General features: G+C 30.3%; 4 protein-coding genes across 4 annotated transcripts; 1 reads left to right on the top strand and 3 right to left on the bottom strand.

Annotated features, from left to right (window-relative positions):
* The first annotated feature begins 354 nt into the window (after positions 1–354).
* On the top strand, positions 355–4,534 carry LOC113847763 (thermospermine synthase ACAULIS5-like). Its single transcript, XM_027477030.1, has 10 exons — positions 355–557; positions 718–784; positions 1,028–1,122; positions 2,017–2,119; positions 2,409–2,497; positions 3,019–3,175; positions 3,281–3,356; positions 3,499–3,557; positions 3,833–3,969; positions 4,215–4,534. Exons 1-10 carry the CDS (start codon positions 409–411, stop codon positions 4,291–4,293), a joined length of 1,011 nt encoding a protein of 336 aa, XP_027332831.1. The 5' UTR covers positions 355–408; the 3' UTR covers positions 4,294–4,534.
* A 36-nt stretch (positions 4,535–4,570) lies between these two features.
* Positions 4,571–5,759, bottom strand: LOC113847478. Its single transcript, XM_027476619.1, has one exon. The coding sequence runs from the start codon at positions 5,529–5,531 to the stop codon at positions 5,157–5,159; it is 375 nt and encodes a 124-aa protein (XP_027332420.1). The 5' UTR covers positions 5,532–5,759; the 3' UTR covers positions 4,571–5,156.
* Positions 5,760–6,812: 1,053 nt separating this feature from the next.
* LOC113848347 (serine/threonine-protein kinase HT1-like) lies at positions 6,813–9,628 on the bottom strand. The gene is made up of 5 exons (XM_027477813.1): positions 9,401–9,628; positions 8,584–8,874; positions 7,759–8,269; positions 7,113–7,255; positions 6,813–6,992 (listed from the first exon to the last, which is right to left on the bottom strand). Exons 1-5 carry the CDS (start codon positions 9,626–9,628, stop codon positions 6,813–6,815), a joined length of 1,353 nt encoding a protein of 450 aa, XP_027333614.1.
* A 7,349-nt stretch (positions 9,629–16,977) lies between these two features.
* Positions 16,978–18,284, bottom strand: LOC113848344 (protein BIG GRAIN 1-like B). Its single transcript, XM_027477808.1, has one exon. It carries the CDS (start codon positions 18,148–18,150, stop codon positions 16,978–16,980), a length of 1,173 nt encoding a protein of 390 aa, XP_027333609.1. The 5' UTR covers positions 18,151–18,284.
* Between the last annotated feature and the right edge of the window lie 4,339 nt (positions 18,285–22,623).

Raw genomic sequence — 22,623 nt, 5'->3', positions numbered from 1 at the left:
TTTTTGAATTATTTAACATAGTATATTTAAAAAGCATTAACAGCAACTCTTAATTTAATTTTGAACAATTAAAAATAATAATTTTTTTTATAGTTTTATATTTATAAATATAATGTATATTTAATGCTGATTTTTCGTGTGTGGATATAAACATAAAATCAAATGTTAATTTAATAATTCTGTTTTTCTCTCTCATGAATCATCATTATTATCAAATAAAAAGTATTGAGTACTGTGTTATTTTTATTTAAAACTTATTTTATAAAATAATCCAAACATTATTTAAAATTATGCCCACTATTGCCACACCCCGCAATCCTATATCTGCATTGCACTCAGCACTCTTAGCAGTAGTGTTATCCAATTCACTGAAAGCACTGTTTTGTGTTGTCCATTCTTTTTCCAAACATGGGTGAGGCTCCACAAGTGTTCTACATTAATGGGTTCTCAAAGTTTGGCCATGAAACCCAACAAAACCACCTTAATGATACCCATGATTCTTCCTGGTACGAGGAAATCATCGATGATGATCTCAAATGGTCTTTTAAACTCAACAGGTTCCTCATTCATTCACCACCCCTAATTATACAAAACATTCCTATCATTTTCCGTTTTCTCTGTTTTGTTTGATAGTTATAGTAATTTTGTTTTTGTTTAACTACATAATCTCATTTCAACTATTTTTATTTTTATTTTTTTCTCCTATGATTTCAACAGTGTGCCCCATAAAGCAATTAGCCAGTACCAGGACATAGCTCTCTTAGATACAAAGCGTTTTGGAAAGGTTTGCTAGCTCTGCTGCTGCTTCTCAAACAAAAGAAATATAGACAAAATTTTGAATCCCTTTCTTCTGTACTAGTTGTGGTATTTAAAACAAATGCTTCAAATAATATTGATAAACATTATTAAGTCACTTTTTATGCTATTCTTTATAATTAAAATAATATTAAATAAGTTAAAATTCATTAAACACAAAAATCATAAAAAAAAAAAATGTGTATGTGATGATTATTAATGTTGCCTACAGGCCTTGGTGCTTGATGGGAAGATGCAGAGTGCTGAAACGGATGAATTCATTTATCACGAATGCTTGATTCATCCTCCTCTTTTATGTCACCCCAAGTAAGTTCTAATGGTTCAAGTCAAGGCTTAGTAAGACTTTTTTATTCTTTTGTTGAAACAAAAATACAATATAATTATGCTTTATATGAATAAATCCAAAATGATTTTTGTAGATTGGATTTACTTCTGAATATTTGTATGTGTGGATTGAGTGTTCTTTATACAGTACTATTTCTCATGACAAAAGGTTCTTAGTTAGTACTAATATTGCATGTGACAAAAATATCAACTCACGTGTGTGCATTTTACATTTACGATGAAGGGATAATTTGGAAAAGAAAAAAATGCTAGAAGGTAAGACATAGTTTTCGCAAAATATACGATAGCAATTTTTATATGCGTATATTTATTGCTTCCTTGAATATTTTAAACACCATGCTTGACACTTCTTACAAAAAAAAGTTATTCCCATCAAATAATACTATTGTTGGGAGAATACCCCGAAATTTCATTTATTGTATAATTTGTAATTCTTCAAATAAAGTCATAAATACGAAACATAATTTTGGGTCTTCCTACCCAAACAAAATTAAGTGAATGATGGACCGTCTTTATTAAATTAAAATCTTATTTAAGCTCGTATATATGTAATTATTGCTACAATACCCATATAGTGTTTTTTTTAATGGTACTACTACTTAAGCTACGTCATGAATCTTGTTAATTTAGTATATAAATTTTATAATACAATAATAATCAATTAACTATTATTGACATCTCATCTTGGATAATACCATAGCAATCATCGTCTTTCTTATGCTTAATTCATAAAAAATTAGTTGAGAGATTACAAATATATACCACATGATTATGCTTCTTGGTAGACTCGATTGGTTTTTTGCTTGATGAACCCTTGGACTAATATGAAGAGACATGTGTTACTGATTGTGGCAGTCCCAAGACAGTGTTTATAATGGGAGGAGGTGAAGGTTCCTCAGCTAGGGAAGCCCTCAAGCACATGTCAATGGACAGAGTGGTCATGTGCGACATAGACAAGGTTACTTTTACATCATGTTGCTCTTTTGTTCGTCAACCGTTCATCAAACTCAAACGTTAATAATATGATATCCATATTGATATGGGCAGTGATTAAGGGGTGTCTTTTTTAAAAAGAAATATATATCGCCACCTAACTACAAAATATTATAATAACAAGTGATTGTTTGATAAGTTAACATGTCAACGCCAAAACATGGTACCACAATAGCTTATAAATAATATTCTTATATAAGATTGATAAAGATTTTAGAGTAAATATAATGAAATTGGATTGCTAAATCTCGCAGGAGGTGGTAGATTTCTGCCGAAAATACTTGATTGCAAATAGGGAGGCATTTTCTCATAAGAAGCTCGATCTTGTCATCAATGATGCCAAGTAAGTGACTTACTTTATTCTTTATCAATGATTTTGACATTGTTGCTATCATTTATAATGTATTTTAAACCACAAAACTTTGTTATTGGATAAAATCAATTTTATAAAGACTTAAATATTGAAATTTATAAGTTCAAGTTTTAAGATGAATATACCTTATTATAACTTAATTATTAAGGCTTTATTTTAAGCCTCGAAGACAAATAACTATTTTATCCCACCTATCATAATAATTTATCTTCCTTAATAGTCCAATACCTCCGAAAAATGACATTTCACACTTTTGGGGGGAAAAAATGCAAGAATAATATCTTTGAAGAGCTTGTGTTGCTTTTGGTGGATTTAGGGCTGAACTAAAATAAATGTCGACCTAAAGAAAATTATAAGATATTTATAAAAGTTAAAGAATCTATTTTTAAATTACCTCTAATTCTTATCTATCAACTAATATAAAAGGGGGATTTGGTGGAGGTTCCTTACTTTAATTATGCTAAGAATCCAAGACAATTTTTGTGTTGAAGGGCCGAACTGGAGAAGAGAAAGGACAAGTTCGATATCATTGTTGGAGATTTGGCAGACCCACTTGAAGATGGGCCTTGCTATCAACTCTATACCCAATCCTTCTATGAGAAAACCCTGAAGCCCAGACTCAATGATAATGGCATTTTTGTGACCCAGGTAATAATTATGAAGAGAAGGTTCACCCAAAAGCACAAAAAAAGTCATACTGAGAAGCTTTTCTCTACTCTAATATAGTTTGACCAAAAATTGCATATTGTGCAGGCAGGACCGGCAGGCATCTTCACACACAAGGAGGTCTTCACTTCTATATATAACACAATCAAACAGGTCTTCAAATGTAAGATTATCTTATTCAAATGTTTTATTCCGGGATTCAACTTCAATTATCATTAAAATTGTTAACAAAGAACAAGGATAATGTCCATAAACTCGACATTTTTTTCTTATGTGCTATTGTGGTTTCTATTTTTTGGGTGCAGATGTGATTGCATACACTACTCATGTACCATCATTTGCCGACACATGGGGATGGGTTATGGTATGCGAAAAGAAAACACTGTTCCTCTTTCTACTTATAATTAAATATTTGAGTAATCTCATGTTTTAGACAATGACATTACATGTCTCGATTTTTTCAGTTGAATTTTATTAAAATTTCCCTTTAATTTATGACTTTGGAAAACATAATTCATGATCATTCTTAATATTAATAAAAAAGAATTAACATGAATAGCCTTTTTTTAAATAAAGCTAGATACTAAAATGAATTACTCTCAAATATTATTTACAAGAATTTGCATGCTTTCAATTCAGGCTTCAGACCACCCACTGTCGATTGGAGCTGAAGAAATGGACAAAAGAATTGAAGCAAGAATAGATGGGGAACTGCTCTATCTAAACGGTGCTTGGTTCCATTCATCTATGACTATGAATAAAACTGTTTCCCAATCGTAAGTACTTGCCACTCAAAATTAATACCTAAATCTCTACACAAATTTAAGACCTCTATAGATCTAAATATTTGTTTATTTTAGTTTAGAGAAATAATTATTTTTTATTCACTTTTAAGATAAATTTTTTAAAATGTTTATTATTTTTTAAAATAGTCTATTACTAAACATGGGCCTAGTTAATTTCCCCTAGCTAACATGGACACTTTGAATTTTGACAACAATTTTTTTAACAATTTTTGCAGGCTTCAGAATGAAACTCACGTGTACACCGAAGAAAATGCTAGATTTTTACCTGGACATGGCATGGCCTTTCGTCTCTAAGATTTGAAGCCATTGGTTGAGGGAAACTCTTGCATACTCTGACTCTCACCTCAAAAGTATTGCTTCATACAGTCCAGATTAGACTTTCAAGTTAATCTCATTAAGGCACATTCAATTTTTGTAATCCATGCATGTTTTCGTTTGTAAATTGGTGTTAGAGTATGTGGGAATTTGTGTACAGAATACAAAAATATTGGAAGGACTGAAAATTCAAAACAATAAGCACAACAACATCAATCAAATAATTCAATCAACAGTTTACCATTGTTTCATCAACAATTGGCTCTAAGCTTCATTCAAATAATGCTCCCTGGTGAAAAAGCTTAGCTCTTGTTTTGATTTAACAAAGAAGTATGTGGTAAACAAAATACTACCTCTCAGATTTTAATAAATTTTTTTTGTTTTTTTTTTTACATTCCTTTAACCTCCCCCAACTCATATAATTGTATAAGAAATTAGGGGTGATTTGAATAATTGAAAAAAAAAAAGGTATTATGTTGTTATATATAAATTAAGAGGAGTTTATGTTATTATTGTTTTTATTTATTCATTTAAAGTAAAAGGAAAAAAATTGTACTTATTTATTTATCTTTATAAGAATTTGTTAAAATAAGTTTAAAATTATTTTAATAATTTTAAATAGAATTTATTTAAATAAACTAATCTTATCAGAAGATTATGAGTGACGTTTATGAGTAGTAAAAATTTCTGTAATAGTTCTTCTTAACTCTTAAAAAAAAAAAACATGTTGATTTGGATATAGAAATGTAGCACAACAGTTGCATAAATTACATAAAACACAAAGTGAAAACACTTGGAATAAGGAAATGAGCTAAATTTGAAGCTTTGATACAACAAAAACTTCAAGCTCTCTTAACTGGATCAAAGTTGGCAACTCCTATAACAGCAGCAAATATTGCTGCAAGCACAACTCCACCAGCCACAATGCTAAGCAAAAAGTTTTTGAGAGATGGAGAAAAATCATTTCCAGCTGCATGAACCACTTCTGGCATCAACATGTAGGATGCTATTACAGCGGTTGTCAGGCCTTTCACTGCTTTTTCCTTCATAGACGCTTCAATTCCAAGCTTGGGTTTTGGCAGTGACCTTTTAACAGCGGTTCTCTTTGGTTGTGGAAAGGGTAATGGCCTCAAGAAGGCTTTGAAGGGTTGAAGGTTTAACCTGTTTTGGGTGGGAGAGCTGAGTGGCGAAACCATTGAAACACAAGCAGAAGCCATTTTTGGTTGTCGTTTTGTTTCTGCAGAAACTTGTCAAACTCAAGTTTAGATATTGGTTGAAGAAATGTGTAGAATAAGATGTGAGGTTGGAAATGGAGATTTTGTGATGACGTGGCAGTAACTCTATCTGGGATTAAGGATAAGGTTATCCAGGATTGATCTCACTTGCGTGCCACTAAGCTGTCATACAATGCAATGCAGCTTGCAAATTTCTGATATAAAACTGTTGTCCATAAACTAGGAGGAAATAATTTTGGGTAGATATTGATCTGATTGATAGTTAAAGGAGTGCTTTTGGAAATAGAAATAGATCTGAAAAGGAAATTTTTTAAATCATATTTTTTATATAATAAATTTATATAACACTTTTTACAATATTTTTTTTATCTCTTATTAAACATTCAATTTCATATTTTTATTTCTTTAAAAGTTGTAATTTTATATAAAAGTCCAACTTAATTACCTTTTTGTTCCTTCTAAGAATAAAATTTTTTAGAATAAGTTTTAAAAAAATATTGTTAAGATTTATAAAACAAATAGTTATTTTTATATTTTACTATTGCCCAAAAATGTGATGTACTGCTGAGGAGGTGAGAGATGTTTATAAAACATCAGATGTGAGAAATATTGCCGGAGCTTCCATCTTTTTTCTAAGCCGCGATACATAATTGATGAAGGTAACCATAAAAATTAACAAAACTCATAACCGGTCAATAGTTTGACCCTTGGAACACACTGTGGGCCATTCCACTCCTCGTTATCGTCGAAGTAAATTGCCAACCCCATTCCCAACATTCACTCTTGTTTTGTCCTTACTCTGCTCGTTTCAAGCTCAGATGAGATTCCTCTTTCCCCGTAACGCCTGATTCTTGTACTCCATTTACATATAAAGGATTTAAAATAGAGGCTTTATTTATAATTGCTTTAAATTTAAATACTTTATAAATCTAATTAACTTTAAATTAATAATAAATAGCGTTTTATTTATTTTTATCTTATACATCTCTTCACTTTTAAAAAAATATATCTGAAAAAATGCATGGAGCTCATGCTGCATATAGTGAAGCATGCCAAATTGCCGATGCCCCGACATGTACTTGGCCTCGTTAAATAATGTAGTTGCACCAAATCAGTGAAGGACTATATGGTATGGAAAGAAAATGCATAGAAGAAAGAGTGCAGTTAATAGTTAATGACTGTATTAATAAAAAAAAATACAACAAATTAAGGTATAGCACAATTCATTGGTTAATACTTAATGAATTAAACAGGTAGATTAGTTTAAAGGAGCATCTTGTTGGCATAACTTTTGAGAGTACTGGTGATTATGGCGAAAGATGGTCGAGTAGACGGATTTGTATCCCAGCAAAGACAGATAAGGTGAATTAGCACTCCCAGTTGGCCAACGTCACCGCATGGAAGCTGAGGTCTCAGCTTACCCTCCACAACTTCCATGGCAATCTAATAATATAACATCCAACATTTCAGGATCAATATTCTGAAACAATCAATTGAACATTTATATGAAAGTTCAACAAAATTAATTAACTAGATAACTCAAAGTCAGCGTGCTGAGGGTACCTTGGTGGGACCGTATTCCGTCTCAACGTAGGGGTAATTTCCAGTTACTAATTCATTCAATATGACACCAAAACTATACACATCACATTTTTCATTATAAGGTTCACACCGGATCACCTCTGGTGCCATGTACACGTATGTCCCTGAAATAATACCAAAATAATTCATATCATTTGAATCGCGTTTAAAAGGGAAAAGAAAAACATCTAGTTTACCATAAACAATATAATAAGTGAAACTTGTTCTCTTCGTGATTAATGAGAGTATTATGAACAAATACAAAACATTTGAGGAAACACGTGATTGACAAGTTATATTCTGTCTAATTTTTAACACAGTTTTAATATTTCCATACCTTTTTTCTTTTATTTTTTTCATCTTTACTGCTCTTTCAGTGACTTCTATTTTTTTTTATCACATTTCTGATTATATTTATCACTTCTTTTATTCTCTTCTTATAGCTCTCTTATTCAATTCGATGCATGTCAACATATTTTATAATTTCCTTTCTACATCATGCAAAACATTTTCTCTCTCTTCTGGGTAGATAAATTATTAAATATTAAACTTTGTTGAACAGATGTAGCATTACACTTTTCTATATCATTCAAAACATTTTCAGGAATAGAAAGAAATATTAGTGTGCCTGTTTCTCCGGTGAGGGCCATTTCCTCGTCATCCAAGAAGCGAGCGTGACCAAAATCAGCGACCCTAATGTGCATGGCATCGTCGAGGAAAATATTGGTGGGCTTCAAGTCACGATGAATGACTTTGGGCTTCTGTTCATGCAAATACTGCATGGCTTGGGCTATTTCTAAGGCCCGCATCAATCTATATTTGAAAGGTGGAAGTGGCACCATTCTCTCTCTGCGCCTGTTGCCAGGCCCATGCAGCCACTCCTTCAGCGTGGTATGAAGATACTCCGTGACGACCCACGCGCGGTGGGGAGGATCAAGACACGCGCCCATCAGCTGAAGCACAAACCTGTGGCGCTGCCTCGACAGTGTTTCGAGCTCCTGAGAGAAGTAAACGACGCCGTTTTGGTTTGTGCGGAAGAACTCTCGAGATATGCACTTCACTGCTACCTCAATTCCTCGCCATGTTCCCCTGTAAATATCTGCTGTACTTCCCTCCCCGATTTTCTCTTCCAATTCAATCTACCACCATCACATATATTTGAGGAATGAAATAAATAAAACACCATCATAATGATTATAAATATGGGAAATAAAAAATTACAAAAATTAAATAACAATTCTTAAAAAAAAAGATCAAATTAACTCCTTTATTGAAGGCATAGAAATACATTTAAAACTCAACGAAAATCAAATGTTGGCAAAGCATTTATGAATAGTGAGTAGAATATTGATGAAGCGAAATTTTACATATTAAGTAACCATTTGAATGTATGTTTTTTTATTAAAAAAATATAACAAGTAATTTTTGAACTGAGTAACAACTAGTGCCTAACCTCAGTTGGATCAATATACCATCCATTCAATTTAGCTTGATCGATGATGGCAGCTAAATTGGGGTGGTGATTATGTGATGGAGTAATAGGAATTTGAGGGCTGGTAATGGAGCTGAGGGAGAGTGGAGATTGTTGAAGTTCAGCTTTGTAGTTGATAATGAGGTCCAATATTCCATTTTTCTGTGCTATCTGAAGGCAATACCTTAAGTATTCTTGCGTCTTTTCCATTCTTTTCCTGTACCGCACTCCTAGTTCTGTCTGCTTTTGCACTTCCCTTTCCAAATCTGCAACCTACGTACGCGCATGCACATATTTCAGAATCCCTTTAATATTATGAATATGCAACTCACTTCTCAACTATACTATTCTTGATATTTAAAAAAATCACATTGTGCTCAGCGCCAGAATTATAAAGAAGGCTTAAAATGTAAGCTTAATTATTTACGATTAGAACCAAATTATGACAACAAAATATTATTACACTATGCAATTTTCTATGTTTGAAACTAATTATGACAATATTTCTTTTCTCTTTTGTTTGACTCTCGATGTCTAAAAATTAAATTTGACCACGACTAATTTAAGTTAAATTAAATAAATCCATTTGAAGAGGTGTTTTTTTTTCAAATCTTAATTTTATTTTATAAAATTCAAACTCAAGACATAAGTAAATATATTGCCTGCCAAAAAATGTTTTAGTCCAATTATTTTTTGCTAAATACTCTTGATGCCGGAAGAAAAATTAATTGATACATAATTTCAAGCAAAACTTTAACTTGTTAGCAATGTAGTAATACATGCAATGCATGAAACCTACCTTTACTTCCAGCTTTTGGCATTGTAGCTGGTGTAGATGTTGTGATTTGGAGGCAGAGGAGCCCGTAGTTTTCACATTGGTGAAGCCTCCGCAGCATCCAACCATTAGAGGGCTAGGTGGCTCCACATTCTTCTGTGGGTTGGCCCTCGAATCGGAATTGGATGATTGCCTAGATAGGTATAGAGAAGACCCCTTTTGCGGAATTTGAGGGCTGTTCTTGAAATTCATATTTATTTCAATTCAATTATCTATCCTCCCAAATTAATGACAAATAATATTATGGACTGGAAGGGGAAACCCAAATTGAGTCATCAGAGTCACTTATAATCTGACGCCCTTTTTGGTGTTTAGTGAATTCCTAATAGATAGCAACAATTGGACGGATTTTGTGATGATCATTTTAGCTTATTAGTATGTGAATTGCCTTGTTGGGTTGCTTTCATATGCCTTGTTTTTTGTTTTCATGAAAAAAAAAAATGACTTCTCTCTCCCATTGAAACTCTATATATAATAGTAATAAACCAGTGTAAATATTTCGGATTAAGCAAGGAGAAAAGTTGATTTATTTATACTCTGAACATGAAGAAGGAATTTTATGAATTAAAAACGATGTTACCTAGAATAAATTAAATTTTCACCGTGTTAGTAATTTGGACAACAGGCAAATTGGGCGGAAGTTACTACAAAACGTATAGTACAGGACATTGGTATAATGGAAAAAAGCCTTATTATATCTTCTTTCTTTGTAGTTAATGTTCTATCATACCATGTATGAGTAATTTATTTATTTATTTACAAGATGTTCTATCATACCATAGTCAGAATTTTTATTCCAAAGAAGAAAAAAGAATTAGTTAGAATACAGCAACAAGGCTAAGTGTTACGATTAATGAGATTAGAAGTTAACGATGGTGGGCTCAACTAAGAGAATCGTAACATTACTGAAATGCATTTTACTGTATTTATATATATAAGCTAGATGGATAGACTCCACTTGACTGTGTCTATTAGCTTAATTTATTTGTTGTATGAAAGGAAAGTAAATCGTATATCTTGAAGCCTTTATCTTTGGACATCAAAGATTCTCATGCATGAACTTAACATACAACAGTCACATTAACTAGATAGTAGATATCTGCATGTTTATGATCATGCCATACTCAAACGTGAGCAATAGCATCTTCTTATATCACGCACTAAAATGCCACCCTTACGCATCGCCGTGAAAGAATAAGTAAACCTCATTCTTTGGTAGTTAAACTGTTAAAGGCGCCTCATCCTTGGTTAAAGCTAATTGATGCCTATTTAAATTGATCAATAAATGCCATACTAATAAAATAATCCAAATAGGAAATTAATGTCCAAATTCTTCTTACATAGAAATAAAAAATTTATAATTTACACGTACAAAAAATAAAGAATGAATGTATTAAAATATATTTCATATTGGTGAGTCGGGTCAACATGTCAAAAAGTATATTAGTTAAAAGCACTTTACTCTAAACTTATCAGAATTATTCTTAAAAAAACGAGTCTTTCAAACTTATTGTAATAAAATTGAACTTTTTAATCATAAAAATTTTATGAGAAGTCAGGAAATTCGATACGAGGAAATGTTGGGAACTTATTTTTTTATAATAAACTCTTTCAAATATATCATTTACTATATTAGGAAATTTTTTTGTCAATAATAAAATCTTATTAAAAGTTGTAAAATGAATTATATTTTTAATTTAGTGAGTTTTGTTTATAATTTTAAATAAATTTTAGCTAATAAAAAATGTTATATAATATATTAGTAATTTGAGTTAGTTCACTGTGACTGAGACTGGTCAAGAAGTTTGAAGCTGATTGATTAAATAAATAAACTTGCTCTAAATAGTACGAAACATTCATTTACTATAAGTGGTGGTAATTATTTTTAACAATTAATTTAAGTTCTTCAAATTAAAGTTAATTAAATAACAGTTAATTAAGTGGTAATTACTTTTTAACATAAATTAACTTTTAATTATTTTTTGTTAACATTTTTCACTAAATAATTTGCTTCATTATATTTTTTATCCTTAAATTTGTTATATTTGCAATTTTATTATGTTTCATTTTATTTAGTTAATTATGTTCTATTTTTAAAATTATACAAATTTAATTATCTTGTCAATTTTTTAAATTAAAACACTCAAATTTTTACCTTATTTTTAATTCAAAATCTTAATAATTTAATGGATATTTTTTCAAAAACCTTTATTTTTTCAAAAGACTTCAATTCAAATATCAAATTTTTGTTAAAATTTTAAATTATTTTCCTTCAAAATCTAATTTCACATCTTAAAAATTCTTTAAATGTTGTCAAAATTTCTTCACTTTTTAATTTAAATATCTCAGAAAAAAGTGAGTGATATACTTTTCAAAATAAATTAAACCCTTAAAAATGACATTGTATACCAAACCTTAAAAATGAAATAAAAACCTAGCAACTCCGAATCCAAACTAGTTCGACAGAGTTTATTTTATTTTTATCAGTTTTCATCAATTTTGATCGTTCCTGCCTATATGGTTTTCTTTGTTTGATTGATTTAAGTAAACATATATACAGCGTAACTTGAGTACAAGCAGTACCCAAGAAATAACATAAAAGTGTACAAGACATAACTCGGGTGCAAAGTGTCCGATATGTTTTTCTGTTGAATCTTTACCGATCGATCTGACTTTACTATGAGTGGAATGGATCAATATCCTCAATGGCTTTCTTTTCAAATCGAATCTAATTTTTCAATTAACTCTTTACATAATTTAGTCAGCAAGTTCTCCACAAAGCCACCACATCATGCATATCGTGATATAAGCATGTTGAAAAAACTATAAATTAAATTTAACGAGTAAACGTAATTTTAACGTAATTCTGAACATGCTATATATTAATTTTAAACTAAGCAAACAGTATATTAAAGCGATCAAAAGCAATGTTAAACGTGTAGATGTACATATTCAATTCAAAATGTTGAACCCAGGAACAAGATTGCGGTGTGAACAATATTCTAGGGATTGTGCTACGAAAGAGAACGAGAGAGACAGCGAAAAAGATTCTCCTATTGAGCTAGTCACAAATATCACAATGATGGTCCTCTTCACAGTCTCACTTGTACTTTGTAGGATATAAAGGGAAAGTTGTTCAACATTCTAGTGGAAACTCACCTCGGGATCGCCAAATCTTCATGACTTTGTCTTTCCCTAGCATAACAAACAAAGCAAAAGAGAGCAAATTCTTATGTGGACCACGAGAACTAGCCATAGTGTTACCGACCCCAGTGTTTATGTAGCCCAACTTTTTCTTCCTCCTTTTGTTGCAGTGCCTTGGAGACACCCACTTGACCACATGGTTACTTACAACTAGCTACAACCCTAAAAGGGTCTCATATATAACATTTTCCGTCTTTGTTGCTTTATCATCGATCGATCTTTCTTTTGTGTTATACTACTGTCAGTTTAATTTCCTTTCCCCAATTTTCGTTATGGATTGTGTACAAAATAAAGTTGTTAGTCAGTTTGATTTTGACCCTGTTAATTTAGCTTTAGTTGCCAAATCTATAAATTCGAGGGTATTTTACATAGACCAACCTAAATGTGATATAGTATCTGTAGAGTTTCACGAGTCAGGGTGAAGATAATAATAAATTAATATGATTACAATAACTAGGCCTATGTTTGGAAAATTTTAATTTTGAAAAAATATATATTAATTTGCTCAAGTTTTCGTAACCAATTGTAAAACACTGTTAATTATTTTTCCAAAAAGAAATCAAAATTGATAAAAGAAACTGCTGGCTGCCACAGTTGGGTCGTCTGGCTGTGGACTTTACGTAAACCATAGTTAATAATACTCCACATGGTGCAAACTCTCACAACGTGGAAGTTTACAATAATTAATATATCAATAGTTTCTAAAATTGAAAATGCTGCAAAATTATTCCCCTCATCCTTGCACTATACTTCACCACCTCACCCGAAGTATGTAGCAACTATATATATATATATATATAACCAAATTTGAATTACAGGTGGTTCTAAAGCTCATTAATATGCTTACAACGCAAGCTTTTTCTACCTGCATTTGTTGAATGAGTTACATGCACTATTTTCAAGTAAGTGGGTCTTCCACCGATCTTCCATTTGGTTGTTCACAAACTAATGCTTATGCATGCTAATCACCTAATAACCTTAAATATATATTGTACTCTGTGTAAGTAGGTCATTATGTCTACTAAAAATATTGAATCCTATCAACAGGATTATTCTGATAATCGCGCGCCGAGCGCTAAATATATCATTTCTATATATGTAAAAATCTTTTGCCACACACGTTTCACCAAAGACAAGCCATTCATGGTTAAATTTACATCAGATACACAAAATTGATGATTTTGGCTTGGATATGAAATTAGTGCTGGCGTCTAAAACTCTTTAAAGTTACAAATACTGTCGGTGAAATTTAATTTGTTCAACAAGTATGTTGACTTAAAAATTTTGGGATTTAATTTATGTTCGGAGTTCTTTTTCATGAGTTATGATGGGTTATATATAGGTATCAACCGAGGTCTTGATTAAAACTTGCGACACGATTCAATTTTTATATCAGAACTTCTTTGCTTGTAGTATTTTTTAAATAAATTTTCTATCAACAAATAAAATGCAAATTACTGCACCTTAAATTAATTCTTAAAATATAACAACTTAACTAACAGAGATCGATTTAAGTGATAAGTAGCTCATTATTATTTAAGTGAACTTAGACTCACACACCATATTTAAGCGTGCAATTTGAGTTTGATCTAAACAAAATAAATAAATAAAAATATATATATATATATAAACTTAATAATTTGTTATAATAATTTAAGTCAATTTAATTATTAAATTATAAATTAAATATTAATATAACTTACGAGTTAAAAAAAGTATGAAAAGACTTCAAATATTTCTTTGTTAAATTTTTACAAAAAATGTTAAAGATGATTTGATATTTGAAAAAAAAAACAGAAAACTATTTTTTTTCTAAATTCATATTCTTGATTTTCTTTACACGGGTTAAAAGTACATAAAGTTGCTGGATTTTATATTATTTATTTTTCCTTAAGAATAGCATAAATTTAAAGCAAATGTTATGAATCAACCATATTCGTAGTAAGTCTAATACTTTATTTATTGAAACATGTACTAATTTAAATATCAAGTATTCAATATTATTAAAATGATAAACTTTAAATGATCAATTTATTTAATAAAAAACTATGTCTATAAATGTATTTATATGCAAAAAAAAAAAAAAAATTGAAACTAAGGTAATAATTACTTCCTGATAACTTGTTTGTTGCAGAAATCTTATTTTCTTAAACGTGAATTTGGTCCTCATAGAGGCATGATTCTAGCTAGCAGGAGGAGAAGAGGTAAATTTGGTGGCACTAGCTAGCTAGGGTGAGGGCACAGTGTGTTGTCTTGTTTGGGCGTGATTAATCATCGTCTTAATCCCCACCATAATAATTGCCTACTTTACCGCACACTAGTGCCTTGTAATTTTCAGCCGAGTTTGCAGTGTACTGTGTACTAAGTAGTTACCAAAACACACGACAAAGTCTCTGCAACCTTGCCTCCTTCCCTCATCATCATAATCAATTCCCGTCTCCGATCACACCCTTTTTTTCAACGTTACATTAACAGCTTGTAACCGTCCACCCAAAATAGCATTAATGCACATTTTTTACTTTTGTCTTCAAGAAAAGGAAGCCTTAAGCTCTCATGAATGTTGTAGATCACTAAATACTTTAACGATTTTTTAATGTTATTATTATAAAAATTTAATAAATTTAAATTTAAAAATATATTAATTTGTAGTATTATTGTATTAACTCGAAAGATTGATGTTTTAGTATAATTATAAACTACAAACATGTCTTGTGTCATTTGGATCTTTTGAAGTTCTCAGAATTTCTAGGATCATATTTTGTTATTTTTTTATATTCGTTTAAGCGAATTTTACTCACTTAAGCAAATGAAAAAAATAACAAAATATAATCTTTATATTCGACATTCAACATGAGGAGATCCAAATTCACTTTTGAAGACATTAATGATTTTTAACCTTTAGATCTAAATAAATGTATTGAGTTTTATAATATCTTATAATTTTAATTATATATATATTTAAACACACGTTAAAAGAATTAAATTTAAATTAATTTTTGTATGCATCAAAATATCTTTTAACCAACAATAAAAAATATTTTCCTTCCAGGCAGATAGATTATTGAAGTACGTACATTTTTTACAAACTTTTTTATACACATAACATCTATATTCTTAAAGCCTTTATGAGCAATGTCTGTGTTAACTTAAATTAGTCTCTAAAATTGGATGAACTAAGAATCTTAATTTTTAAATTAAAAAAATTTACTTAAAAGAATAATATTTATTTTAATAAAATGATAATTAAAAGTGAAAATAAAAAATTTAAAAAAGTTATTTTACAAAATTAAAAATTGATAAAAGAAATTTTAGAAACTAGCCTGATTCTTAGAATTTCGAAAACTGGCTTAAAAGATTCCGCAGCAATTGTAGATAGCATTGGAGTGGTAGCTCAATCTACAAGTTAGGGTGGTTAGTAAATAGAAACTAGAAAGTAAAAATTAGAGTGAAAGAAATAAAACAAAGAGAGAAAGAAAGCAAAAGCTTTAGTCTTCACTTTCTCTATTCCCATGGGCGAGAAGATCTGCCTTTCCCTTTACCATCACACATTCACACCCTTCTCTCAGTTTGCTTGTGATTACCATCTCGAATCTCTCGTTTTCCCTATTCTTTTTATCCTTTTCCTTTTGTTTTCCTCTAACTGTGTTGTCAGTATCCATCCGATCAGAATGTTAGATCGTGATCAAGAATTTGCGCATCCCCACCCCTTTTTTCTTTTTGGAAAACCAACCACCCTATACTTTACAAAATCACCCACTCACTCACTCTTCTTTCTCTATCATTCAAAACACTGCCACATTCTCCCACACTAACACACATACTACACATGTACCAAGAAACGTACATATTTTACTAAGGAAGAAAAAAGCTATTTAATGTAACAGAGTAACAGAGCATCGATGTGCTTCTTTTCCCTCCATTAATTCTCATTTATATACACTTTAATAGTGTATTATTATATCTATCTTTATTTTCTTATGTCTCTCTAAATATCTCTGTTTCAAGAAGTATCTATAAAATATTTTTTGGAAGCTTCACTTCTGCTCACACCACCACTAAAATTAAGCACCAATAAAAAGTGAAATAGCTAAAATTACATGCTTTACATCAATTTTGGGTTTGTACAATAATGCTCCGAAAACTTCAAAAAACATCTAGAAGCAATTGCAATTTGCAAAGCCTATTAATTTTGCGTACATTTAAGTGCTTCTAATCCACAACTACAACCATGTCAATCTTATTAATCATCGATGCTTGAGAAAACCAATTAAAAAACAAAACTCAAAAGGTTCTGTAATATTTGTATAATTATCAAATCAAAAGCTTCCAGAACAGAACTACAGCACAAGGCCATTAGCAATGGCGCGATTGGTACTAACACGAGTAGTTTCATACACCGGAAGCTCTTCACTATACCTACTACTTCCAAACACAGCTAAATGATCAAGTTCAAAAAGATCCGAACTTGCACAGCTTGAAGCATCGTCGTCGTCATGTTCTACTTCTTCACGGCAATTAACGTTAACGTTTCTCCTTAAAACCAAATCGTTGCTCTTCTTCTGCTTGTGAGAGTAATCTTTTAAGAACTCTCTAGAAGCTTCTTCTTCCTCTTTTCTCTTACCAAATTTCCACGTTTTCACCAAGCCTGTGCCTTTTTCTTCACACAAACGTTTTTGGCCACACGGTCTACTATCTTCACCCACGATCACACTCACGGGGTAAAAACGCACCGTTCTCTTCACCCCATTGCACAACCTGTCAGAAGACGGGGTTTTGCTCAAGCAAGACCTCGAAAACGAAGACGCAGAGGAACACGTGGAAGAAGAAGACGAAGAAGAAGAAGAAGAAACAGTTCGAATGGGTTTAACTTTTCTCTCGTCTTCTTCACACGCGTGTCGATTATTTTTCTTCGTGTTGGCGAAGAGCGAGTTGAGGAAACTCGAGACTCTGCCACCGGGTGAAATGGGTTGCTTCACCTTCTTGAGATTGTTGTAAATCTTCAGCGCTCTGGATTTGGACTTTATCAACGCTTCTCCATCGCGAACCGCTATGTTTTCTTCCTGGGTGTTGGAACTTCGACACAAACCATCGAACATGCGATTTCCCTGTTTCTCGGATCTGAACGAGGAACAGGTTCTGACGGGCTTGGGCGCGAAACGCGAGGCGCGTGAGATGGATTCGGTGTCGGAGGAGGAGAATCCTGTGGAGCTAGAATCGGAGGAAATGGAAGTGGAACTGAAGAAGAGAACATCTTGGTCGTGATCGAAATGACGGTGTTTTGATTTTGTGTCGGTTTTAACGTTAGTGTGTGTTTGGGTGGGTCTAAGATTGGCATTGGTTGTGGTGTGTTTGTTAGTGGGCATTGTTGTGTGTGTGTAGAAGTTGGTTTGGCAGGTGTTTTTCTCGGCGTCGTCGATGGAACGGTAAATTTGGTCTAAGAGGGAGGAAGAGAATGAAGGAGTTAGGAACCTGTTGTCGTCTCTAGTTCGTGTCTTCTCTAAATTGTACATGATGATGAATTGGGTCGAAAACAAAATCAAGGATTTTAGCAAATTCAATAAAACTAATAGTGAACGAGTGAGTGAGTGAGTGAGTGAAAGGTGCAATGGAAGGATTAGAATTGGGGCTGGTGGAAATGGCGAGAGAGAGAGAGAGAGAGTAAATGATGTGTTTGAGAATGAAGGAATGGTAGCGTTGGAGTTAGAATGAGAGACGGGAAATGTCTCAGGGGAGGGGGAGGCTTTATATAGGTCGTTGAGAAATGTTGCCAATATTTTTTTAGTATATATTTTTAAAAACTATATGAATTTTTTAATTTAATAATTTATATTCATGTTTTAAAAATTTATATTAAATTTCAGAAGAAAATTAATATTAACCTTAAAATTCAGTTTAAGTGTTGAGTAATAATAAATTTTATTCAAAAATATTTTAGTGATTTTGTTAACAAAAACTTTTAGGATTACGTTTAAATATTTAAAATTTAACAAACAAAAATAAATATATTTGAAAAGCATATGAAAAAACGTGTTTCCAAGAATCCTGAAGCTGGTTTAAGGCAAGAGTGATGACGCGCGTTCAAGTACGTACAATGCCAGTTTGGCATGTGATGACGCAATAAACTTGACTCGTTTCTTCAAAGGCAGTGAAAATTTAAAAGAGAGTTCCGAGGTGCCTCAGGCTGTAGCTGTCGCTGTACATTCATTTTTTCATCGTTAAACTCCAAAAATTATTCAAAACATGTTTTTCCTGTAAATTTCTCAGTTAAACGTTTACTTAAAAAGACTAATCATTAATGCCATTAAAATATATTGTAAATGAAGTTTATAGATATACTGTTTTATTGTTCAGATCTTGGAAGTGTTACATCTAATCATTAATACCATAAATATCATATTTATTATATTTTTAATATTATAAATACTCCTTTTATTACTAAAAATTTAATAATTTTAATTACTTACAAATAACTATAAAGGCTCATATTATTATTATTTTCCTATCTAATTATTACTTTCGGTCAGAGATCATTAACCTAAAAGGATTCTCAATAAAGAAAATTAATAATAAATATTTCATTCAATGTATATATAATTTTAAATTTCAGAATTTTAAAAAATATTCATAAAAAAATTATTTGACATCGTAAAAATCATTTATAATTCATTTAAATAAATAGTATCAATTTAGAAAAAATTAAATTTGTAAAAAATGATATAGGAAAAATATAATATACAAAATAAAATAAAATATGCATTAGATCATTTTAAAGTCATGAGTCGTTAAATCATTAACGTTTAAAAATAAAAATTCAAAATTATCGTATGGGATTTTTTTATATAAATTTTCTCTTCATAAGTATTTTTAGTGTTATTCATGTTAAATTTGGAAAAACAAAATTATGTTAAAAAAATTATTGTTGAAAGAATTAAAATCATGAAAATGGTTTTAATATTAAAATATAAATATAACCTATTAGGTTTCATACTTAAAATTATTTTTTTTTAGTTTAATCACTAAGTTAATTTTGAGAAATAACAAATTTTAGCCAAACAATAAACGATACTGTTGGATTCCATTCCATTTAACATCAACGGCATTTGCTCATAACCACATATTGGTGAGACTTTTTTAAGCATTTATTGAAAAAGAAATAAGAATAACATTTTAATATGCCTTAATTTTGATGTATTTATGTTGTCAAATAATTCAAAATCATCTTATATATAATTTTTAAAAAAATATTATAGAAGCTATTTTTTAAAATTATGTGACTATCTAAATATTTTTAATTTCACGATAATAGAATATTTTAATTATATAATCTAATATATTTTTTATGTATATTATCATGTACCCAATTAAAATACACAAAATATGTTATATGCGACTTTTAAATTAATTGTTATAAAAATTAATATTTTTTATTAATATAATAATATATAATTGAATAATAATATAAAAATATTTTGTATTGTTACTGTATTCTAATTATAAATATACTATAAATTCTATCAGTCTGGCATAAAAAGATTGTGTTAAATAAAAGAATAATCTAACCAAAAACTTATTGAATGGATTGCTTTATACGAAAGCTTTTAAATACAGTAAATGAAAAACTAAATTGTAATTTTAAATTATTAAACATTTTATAAATTATTATTTTATATAAAATAAGTTTTGCATTAAAATATTATTATTTTTAAACATGTAATTATAATGAATTAATAATTATATATTTCAACAATAAATAACTCAATCATCTTGAGAGAATAAGTTATAATTTAAAAACTTATGCATTAGTTTTGTGAATAAACTTTTCAAAAAATTTCAAGATTAGCCTTGCTTAATAGATCAAGTCAAAGTTAAGCAATAAAAAAATAGTTTGTGAGGTAAGTCTGAGAAGGCCTATTTTCATTTCTAACCATACCATCCTATTTGTTTAATTTCATACATAATTAAATTATTTTATATTTCAAAATCTTTTATTTTGCATTTCAGTTAATATAATACATAGAAATTGGGCAAGTTAAAAATTTTAAAATTTTCACTTAATAGAATTTTAAATCGTACATAGTCTGAAATAACCTCATCTTTCATAAGCTTCTATTATTTTATTTTAGGCAAATTTAATCGATGAAAGCAAAGTTTTGGATAGTTTATAAAATAGTTTAAGCAAAGAATGTTTACAGGCAGAATACTACAACATGATTATTGTCTTAGCTTAGTCAATACTACAACATGCTCCACGAAGATGATGGAGGATGAGACGACACCAATCCTGAACATGTAGTTTGAATGCTAAGGTCTTGACAAGACCTTAGTCAACAGAAGTGTGAGTTGGCGACAAAAGGAATGCAAGAGACTCTTTGATCATGTGCAAACACTATGCCATGTACGAAATGGTAACAAATAACAAGGTGCTTTGTATGAGAGTGGAATATAGGATGGACACAGAGGTCGATGTCACACCAACATTGTCGATCGAAACAAATGGTAGGTAGTTCTTTGATGCACATGTTCAGTTCTCAATGCTAGAACTTGATCAGCTCCAAAAGTTCAATGATAGTAGAAGCATTGGTTCGGTATGTTCCAAGTGGCATGGCGAAAAAGAAAATATGCATTAAATTAATCATTAGAATTATAAGCATCGACAAGTTTTTTTTTTTCAAATTATAAAATATCATTCTAAGCTTGGAAATGATTAAATATAAGTTTTTTAGTTTTATATTATTATAATGTTATATTGTAAAATAATTGTTGCTTAATAATTTCAAGATATAATTATATTTTTATGATTTTAATTAAAAGAACAAATTGACAAATATTCCTAATTTTAAAGGTCAACTCAATGTATTACTTGCTTTCTGGCATGCCTAAGATCATGAATTAACAAGCAGGTATAAAATTTATATCATCTTGGTCACGTTGACCCATTTCGCTTCAGATGACACGGGCATGCAACGTTGGAGCTTTGGTCAAGGGCAAACTATGAGCTATATAGTTGCTTTTAAGTGTTGATACTCATGGAACGTATATATTCAGAAACTTGGCCACATCAGAACGTGCAATGGTTAGAATTGTGTTTCATCTGTCTTTTTTTTCTTTTTCTTTTTTTGTCATTTAAAGTTCTTTGAAGATAAATTTTAATTTATATCATTAAAATAAAAGTAAGGGTATTTTATAAGTTTTTTAGTTTAAATGTTACAATCTTTAATCCCTCAAGTTACTATCAACAAGAAACTATTGCAAACCTCACACGACTCTATGGTTATTGATATGCGAACTAGTTAAGACCCACCGAACTTACTTAAGTATGAAAATAGATAAGACTTGTGCAGAGTATCATAATGTCTATCTCTACACACATTTTAAAAAAATATTCATACCCAAATATTTACTTGCGTGGGGGCTATTAACTTTAATACTTTGATTCTAATTCACTGGATACTTATATACCTGTATCTAAATTTACTGTGTGCATTTTAATTAATTTGAATATTATTTTTATGGTATATTTATTTGAAAAAATAATAAAAATATAATAAAACATTACAAATAGAGGTCTTAACCTTAAAGAATATTTGAAATAAATAAATTCTAGTTATAAAACATAACAAATGCACATCACACGGTTATGATTAATTATATTTGAATAATATAATACTTATAATATAAAAAATTGAAAATAAATACACATATCTAATTTATGCATGAAAATTAAGTGTGATTATGATCCCTGTACTTAATCTCAAAATCATTATTGTAAGGCGTTGTTGATCATCGCATATAAATTATAATCACCCTAAACGATTCACTTCCCCGTTCATCACACCTCTCCTATTTCATGTCGTCGTCAATTGTCGGAACTGCTAACTAATTCACGTGTAAAGCTAAATACTATTGTTCAGTAGCAAACGACAGTGTTTGTGGCCAACTTATTCGATTTGAAGATAGTGTGTTTGGGGGACATATTGGAGAGA

Source organism: Abrus precatorius, unplaced genomic scaffold, assembly GCF_003935025.1.
Source record: "Abrus precatorius isolate BTA unplaced genomic scaffold, Abrus_2018 Scaffold8, whole genome shotgun sequence".
Lineage (NCBI taxonomy): Eukaryota > Viridiplantae > Streptophyta > Magnoliopsida > Fabales > Fabaceae > Abrus > Abrus precatorius.
The sequence above is the reverse complement of the archived record's forward strand: the minus strand, read 5'-3'. Positions and strand labels throughout refer to the sequence as shown.